Consider the following 14866-nt stretch of genomic DNA (forward strand, 5'->3'; position numbering starts at 1 on the left):
ACAAAACCGCAGAGATTGTAACAACCAATAGAACTCCTGGTGAAGTCAAGGGTGTCACAGACTGCATTCACTTCTATCCACAAGCAGGTGTTCACCAGTGTTCTGTCACAGCTGTTTCAGTTGTGGCCGTCTTCATCTCTCTAGGAAAATAACTATACTTTGCAGTTTAGACAAGTGTCTCCAATAAGACATAAAACAATTTAAATTAAACAATATTTAAACCTAACAATAATTATTTATGACAAAAGGAAGTAACAAACTTAACCTTAAAAAATATCTAAGTTATAAAACATAACTTAAAAACATTCAAGCCTAAATATAATAAATAAATATAATATATTTATATATAATACATAATATATATATTAGAATATATATAATAAATATATTATTATAAATATATTTATAATAATAAAATCAAATAAAAACATAACTTAATCTTATTCTGTTACTACAAAAAGCCGCTAAAAATCTGATATATACCTTTTAAACACAATATAGCAGTAACATGGATTCACTATAAAGATTATAAAAACGTAACAAATACATCACAATTCTATGTCATCTAGCTTTGAGAATAACTCACAATAACTGCAAATGGTACTAAAAATACTCATTCATAACAGGAATTTGCCTAGTATATGTTTAAATTGGTTAGGATTTTAAAGTGCAGTTTTTCTAGAGAAAAACCACAACAACACAGGATTTGGCAAGTTGCCATTCAGCTTTTGTAGCACTTTTCAGAAATATTAAGTCCAATTTTTTAACTAAAATCCAAAATCCAAATTGGTATATATGCAGTTATATGTGTTTTATGTAACAAAAGGACTCACATTGAAATTACCTTATTAAAATTGTGGAGAAAACAAGCAAATGGATAATACATGCTCTAACTTAACTTTGTCTTGTACAGTAAAGTTCTCTTGACTAATTATTTTTTAAACCACAAATCTCTTTTGTAGATAACATTGATTGGAAGGTTTTCTTAGTAGCTGTAAATCATACCATATTTTTTAACCTTAGGTTTTAAAGGCTAATTATTGCAAGGTAACTTCTGTTAATATTCACCTTAAACATCTTTTTTTTGAAAAAAAAACTCTTTAAACTTTCAAAGAATCACAATAATTTCTCTAGTAAAACTCTAAAAACTGCAACTGCATAAACTCGTAATTACTTAAAATTAACTCTAAAAGGGTATATAAAAACATTTTAAAAAACCAATGAATCATGACTTTTTAACAAACTGGGTATTATCCTGGTGCTTTTTCTTAGAGAGGGAGCGGGGGGGTGGACTGCCCGCCCTGCTGCTGCTCTCTGCTGCTGTTATCTTTCTTCACATTCTCCACATACTCTCACAGAAAAAAAAACAAAAAACCTCACAAAGTTAACTTTAACACATACAGTTGTTTCTCTCAATCTCTCTTGTTTGCTGATAGAGGAAAAAAGGGGCATGATTTTTACAAAAGCAGGCGATGTTACACGAAAAGTCTCTCATGGCCAGGTGCTAACAACGGTGACCATTGCAGCTTATCAACTTCTAATTACAGTGATGAATTTAGAACTAGATACCATATAGTTTGTGATTTTTTGACTATTTTGTCGCTTTTTGAAGCTGTCTGAGCCACCTGTTTCTGCTTAGCTGTTTCTGTAATTGTTCAGCGTGGCCTTGGAACTTTTTCTGCACTGCCTCTGTCCCGAGGGTGCCCCCGCTCTCTGCGCACACCTCAGTGCTCCCCCATGTCCCCCTGGTTCGGGTGGAAACCAATCTAAATTTGGATTCTTTTCCTCCAGGGTAGCAAAGTTGGAACTTAAATATGATTGTAGTGTTAAGAGTGACTCCAAAAGTGAAGCAAATAGTTCAGGATGTATCACATCCTGCCGTAACTGAACAGATTCTGTTCACTGTTTCAGCGTTTGCTGTGGAATTTCTTTCTTATTATTTCCTTCTCTCTGACTCTCCCTCCCTCTTTCCATGGGCAGCATAGATAGGAGTGTTTGCCCAGCAATGGGAGGTAAAGGCGTGAGCATACCCATAAGCAAGAAGTCCAGGAAGCTCCTTGTGCAAATCAAAACCCTTAACCTGTCTCTTTTCTAAAAAGCAGGTAAATAAATCATACGCTGCTTGCCTTTCCATCTTACCGTCAGCGCTGTTGCAGCCCTACAAGGTTCGGCAGCACGTTACGGCCAGGACTCTCCTCTGAGGTCGCCTGGGGCGCGGCACCGTTGCTTTTCGCCGTCCTTGCTGCAGAGGACCCGTCCCCTGTTGCCGACTCCCGTGGCCTTCACTTTTTAATGTCCCAAAGGTCCCAAAGGTCCCAAGGGTCCCATTTGTTCGGGCGCCATTTGATGAGTTTGGTGGGAGAAAAGCAGCAATCAATATGAATGATCAGCAAGGCTCCTTTATTGGCAACTCCAAACTCCCTATATAACATCAATAATTAGGCTCATACATAGTGCAAAAGCAAGCTCATTATTGGGTATTTCCTTTAAGGTCAACTCCACCTAGTTCCACATTCTTGTGGTCATTCATCTGTGCTGAATCCACATTCTTCTGATCACAGTGTCCTGTTCTCAGTTCACAGTTATCACTAAGGTCTTTCTGACTTTGCAACATCTCATACCAACTACACTCTACTGTTGTTTAATTCTTTCTCAGCTAATTGCTGCATGGGAACATGACCTTTGTTAGCCAGCCACTCTTCCACACTGTTGAGCTTTGGGACCCTCCCGGGAAGCACCAGCCCTCCCCAGCCCACCCTTGGCAGGACTTTTTCTTTTCTCTCTGCTGACGATTTTATCCCCAAAACTGCCATGGGAACGTTGTATCCAAGCACATCCTCCAGCGCTGCACTTTCCTCCTGTGAATTCCCTGTGCAGGGAATGTGTCTGTGCTTTTCCCTGCTCTGTTCACTGACAAACAAACCTGAGCCCGTGGGACTGTCAGAGCTCCTTCATGCAATGAAATCAGGTTGTGTTTCTCATGGCATGTTCTGGAGGAGCTTTTCTTGGTGTGTCTTGTGCTGCTGGAAATGACACAAGAGCCAGGAGGGAACAGAAGCTGCTGCTGCCCGTTGGCTCAGGGCCAGGGAACCAAGTTGTGCTCCCGTGCAGTTGGGCCCTGCTGGAAGCAGAGCCGCGTTTCCCTTGAGCAGCTCAAGCTTGTGACAGCTCCAAACAGGAAACCTCAGCAGAAAACTCTTCCTCCAAACTCAGCTGCTTTCCCTCCTGCAGCTGTTTGGGAAAGAGCCTCAAAGCACAGACTCTGCTGGGAGCCATTGGTGCATTTCCTCCCTCCCGGCAGCAGCAGCTCCTGAGCCCTTCACGGGCTCCTGTCCCTTCGCAAACCCTTCAGCTCCCTTGGAACTCTCAGCAGTCACTAACATATGCATTTCTTTCATATTTAAACTGCATTTAAACTTCTCTTTTTCTCTCCTCTCTCTATCTGTTTAATCTCCTCTTTATCTCCTTTAATCCCGTCAGCACCAGTAGGATGGGGATGGAGTCTTGGGGTGGGTGTGGGATGAACTGAGGATCCAGCAGAGAAGGGCAAGGCAGAGGGGAGAGGACTCAGCCAACCCTTCTCCTGCTCTCTCCTCCCCCAGGCTCCAACTAAAGCAAGTCAGACTGGAAAGGATCCCACAAATGCTGTGTTCTCCTCCCTCTCAGCTTGGCTGGGGATCCTCAGCCTGGTGCAGTGGCTTAGATTCGCTAATTTGAGTTTTTTTGGCTAATGCACTAAATAATGTGGTGGGTTTAGCGCTGGCTGAAATCTCCAGGGCACTTACTCATTTCTCACTGTGAGATATGGATTAGGAGAAGGGCAAAATAGGCTTAAAACTTAGAAGGAATAAAGGAACTTTATTTACAGGACTACAAGAATGAGAAAGTAGAATAAAACTTTCTGAACGCCTTTTTTCTCCTTACTTTTTTTTTTTTTTTACCTGACAACATAGAGATAGAACTTGGGATGTTTACACAGTATTAATTACACGATAGCTTTGTATTAGTTTTTATAGGGAGAGAAGTTTTTTCCTGTTATGTCATGGAGGCTTTTTTACAAGGAACGGATTTTTTGTGGTTTTACATTTTCACAAATAGCAGCCGCCTGTGAAGAAATTTTGCTATTGTGACATTTTTCTCATTTTTACAGGCCTCCTAGAGGTGTGTCTATGGGTTATGAATTCATGGCGTGTTATTTTAAGGATGAGTTGTTTGAAGGCAAAGGTTTTCTTCATCTGTTTTTGTGATCATCTTTGGAAACAGAAGTTTTCTTCTTCTCTCCCTGGGGGCAAAGGGCATTTTGTTATTTTTTTTATATTTATATTATACATATATATTTATATTATTTTTATATTCTGTTCAAACTTTTTATGGGATTACAGTTACTTTAACATTTGTTTGGTTTCATTTATGTATGCTTTCATTTAGATTTACAGTTTGAATATTTTTTTATTCTTTTCATTAATTAAAGGAGATACTTTCATATATCATTGTTTATTTCTATGGCTTTACTAAAAGAATATTTTCATTTCAATTGCCATTTTTTCATTTCTTTTCTATTTAAGGTTTAACTTTTTTTTTACTGACTTTGATGTTTTTATGTTGTTTTTTGGTGTGTTGTTACTCTGTCCTTTTCTGTCCCTGGAGAGAGGAACAAGGTTTGTAGGTCTCATCTGTGTATTGAAAAGGTTAATATCTTGCCCAGGCTCATAATCTTCCTAGTGTTCCAAATAAATAGGTACTGTGAGGGATACATATCACAGGTGAGCACCCACTGCACAATCTGCTTTGGATTAAATCCCATCTCCGTCTTCATCAGCTCACAGTCACTGTGACACTATTCCTGCATGCAAGAAACAGGCTGGGATGGCCCTTTCTGCTTTTGGTCCTTTTTTTGGCGCTGGAGGGACTGATAAGAACCTGAGCAGGCCGAGCTACACCACATGAAAAGGACTTTTCTTGCTAGGTTTACCATTTCATCAAATAGTGAGAGGTTTTATTGTTTAATATTATTAAATTTCTTTTACATAAACATTTTTTTCCACTTTTCTCGAAAGAAATTTTTTTTCTGTGTTGGAGTCCAATCTTAAGGCAGGAATCAGACAGCACACCAATATGATGTGGAACTGAGACCTTTATTTCTTGCTCTTGCATTACTTATATAGTTTTAGCCAAGCATCTAAAAATAGAATACAAACTTATAGCTCTGATTTATAATACTGTTTGCGTTCTTCTCTAAACACGTTACTATCCTTATCTTAAAGCAAATTACCAGATGTTTGCAGACCTTTGTTTGATCCTTGTTCTTGTTCAACAAGCAGGAGTATTTATCACTTTGTTTTCTTTGGCAGTTCACTGTTAGGGTCAGCATGCTCTGTAAAGAGGCTGCAAGCCAAGCACACCTGCAAAAGCCCCAACATTTCTGGAGGGGAGGGGTCGTTTGAATTTTGCTTTCCTGGGGGAACCCCATTTAAGTTTTTCTCCCAGATTTGCCCTAAACTAGGAAACATGGTCATCACATGGTCACAGTCCTCTCATGGTCACAGTCATGGTCATCTCATGGTCATCTCTTGGTCTCAATATGTCATGTTCGTGGTTATCTCACCGTTGTAGTTGTGTCATCATCACAATCATGGTCACTTCCTGATCACCATCTCATGCTCATGGTCAACTCGCCGTCATAGTCATCTCATGGTTGCCTCATGGTCATGGTGATCTTGTGGTCATGGTCATCTCCTTATCACCATCATCTCATTGTCGTAGTCACCCCATGGTCACAATCATTTCATAGCCACGGTCATATTGTTGTCACCTCATGGTCATCTCTTAATCCAAATCATCTCATGCTCATGGTTGTGTCATGGTCATTGCATCGTCATGGCCATCTCATTGTCTCAATCACCTCATACCACAGGTGTGTCATGGTCATCTCATGGCCACAATCATATCATGGTCATCTTACAGTTGTGGTTGTGTCACAGTCATGGTTATTCCATGGTTTTGGTCATCTCATTGTAATGACCATCTCATGGTCTTGATCACCACATGGCCATGGTGTGCTGTGGTCATCACTTGGTCACAATCACCACATGCTCATGGTCATGTCATGGTCATGTCCTGGTCATGGTCATCTCATTGTTACTTCATGGTCAACTCATGGCCACAATCATATCATGGTCACCTCACAGCTGTGCTTGTGTCATGGGCATGGTTATCTCTTGGTCAACTCATAGTCAGAATCATGTCATGATCTCGATCATTTCATGGTTGTGGTTGTATTATGGTCACAGTCACGGTCATCTCATGGCCTTGATCACCACATGGCCATGGTTGTGTTGTGGTCATGTCTCGGTCACAGTCATCACATGCTCATGGTCACTCCATGGTCATGGTCGTGTCATGGTCACATTCACAGTCATCTCACTGTAATGGTCATCTTATGATCATGAGTGTGTCATGGTCATGATAATCTCACGATCATCTCATGGTCTTGATCATCTCATGGTCACAGTCATCTCACTGTAATGGTCATGTCCCAGTCACCTCACGATCATGGTCACACATGGCCATGGTGTGTTGTGATCATCTCATGGTCATCTCTTGGTCACAATCATCTCATGCTCATGGTCACCTCATAGTCATGGTCATCTCATTGTAATGGTCATCCCATGATCATGATCATTCCATGGCCATGGTTGTGTCATGGTCACGGTCATGGTCATTGCACAGTTATGGTCGTTTTATGATCATCTCATGATCAACTCATTTGCCACAATCATATCATGGTCATCTCTCACTGGTGGTTGGGTCATGGTCACGGTTATCTCATGATCTCATGTCCATCGCATGGTCATTTCCTGATAGTCATCATCTCATCCTCTCAGTCATCTCATTGTCATGGTCATCTCATGATCACAGTCACATCATGGTCACCTCATGGCCATCTCATGTTCACAATGATCTCATGAGCATGGTCATCTCATGGTCATCTCTTGGTCACAGTCATCACATGCTCAAAGTAATCTCACATTCATGGTCATCTCATCATGGTGGTACATGACCATGGCTGTGTCATGGTCACAGTCAGGGTCATTGCATGCTCATGGCCATCTCATGCTCACAATCATGTCATGGTCATCTCACGGTCAACTCATGGCCAATCATAACATGGTCATTTCATGGTTGTGGTTGTGTCATGGTCACGGTCATCTCAAAGTCATGACCATTTCCTGATCACCATCATCTCATGGCCATGGTCATCTCATTGTAATGGTCATGGTTCTGTCAAGTTCATATCATGGTCATGGTCATCATATGGTCATGGTCATCTCAAGGTCATGGTTGTGTCATGGTCATGTCATGGTCCTTTTTACCTCATGATGATCTTGTGGTCATCTTATGGTCACTATCCTCTCATGGTCTTGATCCTGTCATGGTCATGTTATGGTTATCTCACAGTCGTGGTCATCTCATAGTCATGGTCATCTCATGGTCATCTCAGAATCACCTCATGGTCACAATGGTCTCATGGCCATGGTTGTATTGTGGTCATCTCATGATCATCTCTTGGTCACAATCATCACATGCTCATAGTTGCCTCATTATGGTCATCTCATGGTCATTGTTGTGTCAAGGCCATGGTCATCTCTTGCTCATCTCATGATCTTGATCACCTCATGGCTATGTCATGGTCATGAAATGCTCATGGTTATCTTGTGGTCATCTTATGGCCACAGTTATGTCATGGCCACAGTCATAGTCATGCCATGGTCATGGTCATTTCCTGAGCATCATCATCTCATGTTCATTGTCGTCTCCTGATCACAGTCATCTCATGCTCATGGTCCTCTCATGGTCACGATCTCATGCTTATGACTGTGTCGTGGTCATCTGATGGTCACAGTCCTCTCATGGTCACCTCATGATCATCTCATGGTCAACTCATGGCCACAATCATTTCATGGCTATGCCAGGATCATAGCTGACTCATCTCATGGTCACAGTCATGGCCATCTCATGGTCATGAGTAGCAATGGGGAACGAAGACACATGGACTTCCTTGCTTGCTTCAAAGATCCTTTATTGTAACCAACCGAGCCTTTTTATACTCAAAACATAACCCAAAATTAACCAAACTTAACCAAACCTAACCCAAACTTAACCCAAACAAAACCAAACCTAACCCAAACTTAACCAAACCTGACCCAAACTTAACCAAACTTAACTAAACCAAACCAAGCACACATTGGCTGCCGGCCACTGCGGTATTGCTGTTGATGTGTCCCTTTACCCAATCAGCTCTCTGATCGTGTGGTGGCCATGCATCTCCCCAGCCAATCACTGCCTCACCCATGAGATGACCACCAGCCCACTCTTGGACCATCTGAGCCGCAGCTGAACCCTTCCCAGAGTGCTTTTTGGGGAACAAAAATGAACGGAAGTGACCGGGATTTAACAAAGGTGGAAAAGGTCCATATTCTGTAAGGGTTTTCTTATTTCCCATGGTTATGGTCATCACCATCATCTTATGGTCATGGTCATCTCATGGTCATCTTACAGTCACCTCATGGTCACAATCATCTCACAGCCATGGTTGTGTCATGATCATCTCATGGTCTTGATCACCACACAGCCATGGTGTGGTGTGGTCACCTCTTGGTCACCTCTTGGTCAAGATTGTGTCATGGTCACAGTCAAGGTCATCTCAAGGCCTTCATCATTTCATGGCCATGGTGGTGTCACGGTTATCTCATGGTCATATCATTGTCACGATCATCTTATGGTCATTTTGTGGTCACAGTCATTTCCTGATCACCATCATTTTATGCTCATGGTCATCTCACTGTAATGGCCATCTCATGATCATGTCATTGTCACCTCATGATCATCTCATGGCCACAATCACATCAGGGTCACCTCAAGGCCACGGCTGTCCCATGGCCAAGCTATGGTCATCTCTTGTCCAAATCATCTCATGGTCAGGGTTATGGTTGTGTCATGGTCATGGTCATCTCCTGGTCATGGTCACAGCCATGGTCACGGTCATGGTCACAATCTTGGTCATCCCATGGTCATGGTCATCTCAGGGTTGTGTCACTCATGGTCACTCTCATCTCACGGTCATCTTGTGCTCGTGTCATGGCTGTGGTCATGGCCAGGGAACCTCTCTGTGATCCCAAGTACCAATTTTGGGACACTCAAGGACACTTGGGGACAGCGAGGCCTGGCCTGACCCCTCCCCCCATCCCACTGCCCCTCCATGAGCCCAGTGTGGCCAAACCCTTCTGGGGACACTTTGGACATGAGAGACGGCATGGGAAATGAATCCTGGGGGATGGACCTGGGCATGAGTGGCACGTCCCTACACTGCTCCTGGTGTCCCCAACCCAGTCTTGGTGTCCCCAACCCACTCCTGGTGTCCTTATTCCCATTTTTGGTGCCCCATCCTGGTCCTGCTGTCCCCACCCCAGTTCCTGGATTCCCCACCCCAGTTCCTGGTGTCCCCATTCCCATTCCTGCTGTTCCCATCCCTGCTCCCAGTGTCACAAACCTGTCCCCAGTGTCCCATCCCTGTCCCCAGTGTCCCCATCACTGTCCCCAGTGTCCCATCCCTGTCCCCAATGTCCCCATCACTGTCCCCAGTGTCCCCACTCCCACCCCAGGCTCCCAGAGAGAAACTGCTGGACACTGGAGGAGGAACCCGGATTTCTTGCCCCAAGCAGGATAATTTCACACCAGAACTAAAGCATCAGGAATATTTGTGGGTTTTGGCTCTAAAACATTGGAAAACAGGAAATCGATCCGTTAGCAAGAGCTGTGGGGTGGGTGGCAGCAGTGGGATGAGCTCTGCTGGCAGCTCTCAGCTTTCCCGGGAAGAGGGAAAGAGCCAGATCCAGCTCTGTGGATCGTTCCAGCAGTGATTCCTGCCGGGATGAGAGAGGGTCACGGTGTCACCCTGTCCCTGTCCCCATTCCACAGGATGGACCTGGCTGGAGCCCATGGGCAGCAGGAGCTGCTCCAGAATCCCACTTGATCCCACCTCAATCCTGCTCCATCCATCCCACCTGATTCCACTCCATCCATTCTGCCCCAGTCCTTCTCGGGAATCCCAACCTGATCCTGCTCCATCCATTCTGCCCCAGTTCCTCTCTGGAATCTCAACCTGATCCTGCCCCAATAATCCCACCTGATCCCACTGTATCCATCCCACCCAATCCTGCTCCATCCATCCATCCATCCATCCATCCATCCATCCATCCATCCATCCATCCATCCATCCACCATCCATCCCACCTGATCCTGCTCCAATCATGCCCCAATCCCTCTCGCATCCTGCTCCATCCATCCCAACTAATCCCACACTGGAATCCTGCCTTGATCCAGAGTCCCACCTGATCCCACCCCATCCCTCCTGCCCCAATCCTGCTCCATTCCATCCCACCTGATTCTTGTCTGGAATCCCGCCCTGATCCCTCTCCATCCATTCCCCACCAATCCTGCTCCATCCATCCCACCTGATCCTGCTCCAGAATCCAGCACCAATCCCGCTCGACAGTTCCATCTGATCCTGCTCTGGATCCCTGCTCTGATCTGGAATCCCTCCCTGATCCCAGTCTGTCCATCCTGCCCTGATCCCCCTCTGGAATCCTACCCCAATCCCGCTCCATAAGTGTGATTCAGCTGTTGAGTTCCATGTCCTTTCCTGCAGAAAGAGAAGATCCGTGAGATTCCAGCAGGGATCACACACCGGGATTAACCCCAGGATCCACCCTGGGATGCACAAAGAGGGGATTCAGAGCTGGATCCACCACTGGAACTCACTGGCTGGCGGGTTGTATCCATTCCTGTCCCTCCTCCCTGTGGGAAAACAGCAGGATCAGTGTGGGTGCTGCCAGAATGATGCCAGGTGGATCCGTGCCCCTTCCCGACCCCCATCCCGTGTTACCGGATTGGAGCCTCCAAACACCGAATCCAATGAGGACAAGGACGAGGATCGCAGCGATGACGGACACAGTGATCACCACGGCGAGATTCCTGCCAGATGTCGGCTCTGGGAAACGCGGGATAGTGAGGAGGGGAAGCGGAATCCCCATTCCAGAATTCCAAATCCTCAATTCACACATTCCCAGCCTCACCCCAAGTGAAGATCCCGGGCTCCAGCATTCCAGGATGCTCCACCCGGCACCGGTACTGCTCCCACTCCTCCGGCAGCACCTCGATCCTGGCCCAGGTGCGGAAGGTGCCATCGCTGTTGGGAACGATCCCGCCCCACTCCGTCTCCTGATCCCGGATTTCACCCCCCTTCATCCAGTTGACCGCAATGGTGTTGGGATAGAATCCGTACACGTGGCAGGATAGGATCAGTGTCCCATGTTCCTCTTTTCTGGACACATGGACGTCAGGGACCACTGGAATGGGATAATGGTGGAACTCATGCATGGAATTCCATGGGAATGGGATGGGGGCGAGATCTGCCCATGGAATTCTATAGGAATGGGATGGGGGTGAGATCTGCCCATGGAATTCCATGGGAATGGGATGGGGGTGAGATCTGCCCATGGAATTCCATGGGAATGGGAATGGGATGGGGTGAGATCTGCCCATGGAATTCCATGAGAATGGGATGGGGGTGAGATCTGCCCATGGAATTCCATGGGAATGGGATTGGGTGAGATCTGCCCATGGAATTCCATGGGAATGGGATTGGGTGAGACCTGCCCATGGAATTCCCACTGGAATGGGATGGGGGCAATATCTGCCCATGGAATTCCCACAGGAATGGGATAGGGGCGAGATCTGACCATGGAATTCTGTGGGAATGGGACTGGGTGAGATCTGCCCATGGAATTCCATGGGAATGGGATGGTGGCGATATCTGCCCATGGAATTCCATGGGAATGGGATTGGGTGAGATCTGACCATGGAATTCCATGGGAATGGGATGCTGGAGATATCCTCCTATGGAATTCCCACTGGAATGGGACGGTGGCGATATCTGCCCATGGAATTCCCACAGGAATTATCACGTTCCCAAGTGCTCCATTCCCAAATTCCCACCCACCTTTGCGCTCCAGCTCTTTCCGCCCATATCTGACGTATTTCTGGAGCCATTCCGGGCAGACGTGTTCCAGGTAATTCTCCCGCCTCTCAACCTCGTTCTCATCTTCCCAGCGCCTCCGGGTGATCTCAGCAGCGTCGTCGGCTGCCACGAAGCTCTTGGATCCCAGCTCGAAGGAAATGAAATCCCGCCCGTCGTAGCCATGCCGCTCGGATCCACGGATGCTCCCGTCGGACAGGAGGTCACAGCCATAAACTCGCTGTATGGTGTGGAGACCTGGGGGGATTGAACCCACAGAGACGCATGGAATTGTGTCCCCGCCCCACGGATCCCATCCCAGCCCCATGGATCCCAACCTGGCCCCACAGATCCCATCCCAGCCCCATGGACCTCCATCCCAGTCCCATGGCTATCCACCCCAGACCCACAGTTCCCATTCCAGCTGCACAGGTCCCATCCCAGCCCCATAGGATCCCCCATTCCAGCTCTACAGTTTCCATTCCAGTCCCACATATCTCATCCCAGCCCCACAGATCCCAGCCCCACAGATCCCCCCACTCACCCCCACTCTGGTTGTACCGGTGCCGCAGCGTCTCCAGGTTCCTGGCATGCACATGCTGGTACCTCTGACAGTTCTGGGTCTGGCTCTCCCAATATCCCGGCTCAGCTCCCTCCTCCATCCACTGCGTCAGTGGCACTTTCCGTCCCCGCTCGCTGTCGTAGCGCGTGAAGGGGATCCCATCCACGAACCCCAATTCCATGTACTGGGGGATCCCCGGGCTGGGCTCTGACACCGCCACATCCAGGTAACGCAGGGAGTGGAGAACTGGGGGGACACGGAGATTTGGGGGGGCTGAAGGGGTCATGGATCAATGAAAGGGGAACTGGGAGAGCTGGGAAGGGGTTTGGGGATCCTGGGGCCAAGGAAAGGGGGGTCCAGGGGTGGGAGAGGTGGGGTGAACAGGAAAGGGTATGCAGAGGGGTCCCGGTGTCCAGGGGCTCAGGGGGTTCCAGGGTTATGGAGGGGGGGGTGCAGGGACTGGGAGAGGTGGGATGGGGGTTCCAGCAGGTCCCTGTGCCCAGGAAAGGGATTCCAGGGGTCCCCAGTGCCAAGGAAAGGGGTCATGAGGTGGGGATGGCTGGAATGGGGGCTCGGGGGTCCTTGATGCAGAGGAAAGGGGGGGTGAGAGCTGAGAAAAGCAGGAATGGGGGTCTGGGGGGTCTCAGGGTGAAGGAAAAGGGGGGGTCTGGGGACTGGGAAAGGCGGGATGGATGGGAAAGGGGGTGTGAGGGGGGGGATTGGTACAGGATAAGGCAGTGCAGGGAGGGTCCCAGTGCCTGAGACTGAAAATTCAGAGCTCAGAATCCCCCCTGGGACCCTCCACGACTCCCCAGGGACCCTCCCGGACCCCCTGGGACCCCCCAGCAGGACGAACAGGGGGTGAAGAACTGGGGGGACGCAGAGATTTGGGGGTCAGGAAGTGGAACCGGGAGAGCCGGGAATGGTCCAAGGTTCAAGGAAGGGGCTGGGAGAGGTGCGATGGGGGATCCAGGGAGCCCCTGTGCCCACGAAAGGGGGTCCATGGGTCCCTGGGGTTGAGGAGAGCGGGGTCTGGGAGCTGGGAAAGGCAGGAATGGGGGTCCAGGGGATCCCTGGGTGACGGGAAAGGGGAGCTGGGGCGGGGAGAAGCGGGCGGATCCCGGGGACGCAGTTTGGGAGAAGGGAAAAGGGAAAGTAACCGAGGGAACGTGGTGGGGAGGGGACGGGGGGAAAGGGGAATTCCAGGGAGTTCATTCGGACCCCACTGAATCCCTGCTGAGACCCCCCGAGACCCCTGGGACCCTCTGGGACCCCGTTTCGGGAAGCGGAGGAAGTGGAAAACGGGGTGGACACAGAAATTTGGGAGATCTGGGGGTCCTAAAGCCGAGGAAAAGGGCGGGTCTGGGGTCTGGGAAAAGCGGGATGCAGGAGGGTCCCAGAGCACTGACGGGGGTGTGGGGGGGTCCCAGTCCCGGATAAGGGAATTCCGGGGGTTCCCAGTGCCCGGGAATGGGGGTTCAGGGGGGTGCCGGTGCCAGATGAGGGTGTACACGGGGGTCCCTGTGCTGGGAAAGGGGATTGAGGGGGGTCACAGGACCCAAAATGGGACTCAGGGGGGTTCCCCCTGCCCGGGAATGGAGGTTTAGGGGGTTCCCGGTGCCCGGAAATGGAAGTTCGGAGGGGTCCCGGTGCCCGGGAATTGCGCGTCAGGGTGGTCCCGGTTTCGGGGGATCCCACTCACCTCTCGGCGGGCCGCTCGGGTCCCCCAGGATCCCCTGCAGCCCCAAGAGGAGCCCCAAAAGGAGCCCCAGAGGCAGCGCTGGACCCATCGCGCTGCTCCGCTGCAGCCGCGGCGACGGCGCTGGCCCCTCCCACAGCTCTGGCCCCGCCCACAGAGCCCTCTCCGGCCCCTCCATTGGCGCCGCTATTTCCTGCTCGCCAATGGCAGCCCGATGTGTCAGTGACGTCATCGGGCGCCGGGCAGATCCCGGGTTCTCAGGTTAGGACGCGGAAGAGGACGCGCCCGAGGCAGGGCTGGGGGGAGAGGACGGGAGAGTTCCAGAGAATCCCTCTGGATCCCCGCTGCGGCAGCCCTGGAGCCCTCTGGGAACCACCTGGGACCCCCTGGGACCTCGCTTGAGAATGCGCCGGGTGTGGAGAACTGGTGGGACACGGAAATTTGGGAGATCTGGGGGTGTAAAGGTGAAGGAAAAGGGCGGCTCGGGGGTCTGGGAAGGGCGGGATGCCCGGGAACGGGGGGCGGGGGG

At 48.8% G+C, this 14866-nt stretch overlaps 2 protein-coding genes across 3 annotated transcripts in view; one reads left to right on the plus strand and one right to left on the minus strand.

Annotated features, from left to right (window-relative positions):
- LOC148182324 (serine/threonine-protein kinase PAK 3-like) overlaps positions 1–14866 on the plus strand; it is a 226917-nt gene that overhangs the window by 172070 nt on the left and 39981 nt on the right. The window lies entirely within an intron of this gene.
- Positions 5117–14569, minus strand: LOC102102790 (class I histocompatibility antigen, F10 alpha chain-like). 2 transcript variants are annotated; one of them, XM_088068942.1, is made up of 8 exons: positions 14341–14569; positions 12621–12884; positions 12062–12334; positions 11136–11408; positions 10946–11050; positions 10822–10857; positions 10652–10702; positions 5117–5402 (listed from the first exon to the last, which is right to left on the minus strand). In XM_088068942.1, exons 1-7 carry the CDS (start codon positions 14567–14569, stop codon positions 10677–10679), a joined length of 1206 nt encoding a protein of 401 aa, XP_087925068.1. In that variant the 3' UTR covers positions 5117–5402; positions 10652–10676. The 2 variants fall into 2 exon arrangements, with proteins under 2 accessions (XP_087925068.1, XP_087925067.1); XM_088068941.1 differs by lacking the exon at positions 5117–5402 and adding an exon at positions 8064–9923.

Source organism: Pseudopodoces humilis, chromosome 33, assembly GCF_049639895.1.
Source record: "Pseudopodoces humilis isolate 2021_Gansu_Grassland_sample_001 chromosome 33, ASM4963989v1, whole genome shotgun sequence".
In the NCBI taxonomy this organism is placed as follows: Eukaryota; Metazoa; Chordata; class Aves; order Passeriformes; family Paridae; genus Pseudopodoces; species Pseudopodoces humilis.

Coding starts and splice junctions, on each gene's coding strand:
- LOC102102790 (XM_088068942.1), bottom strand. CDS start 14,569: ATGACGTCACTGACACATCGGGCTGCCATTGGCGAGCAGGAAATAGCG. Junction 12,335..12,620: donor CCGGTACAACCAGAGTGGGG/GTGAGTGGGGGG, acceptor CAATCCCCCCAG/GTCTCCACACCATACAGCGA. Junction 11,051..11,135: donor GCCCGGGATCTTCACTTGGG/GTGAGGCTGGGA, acceptor CGCGTTTCCCAG/AGCCGACATCTGGCAGGAAT.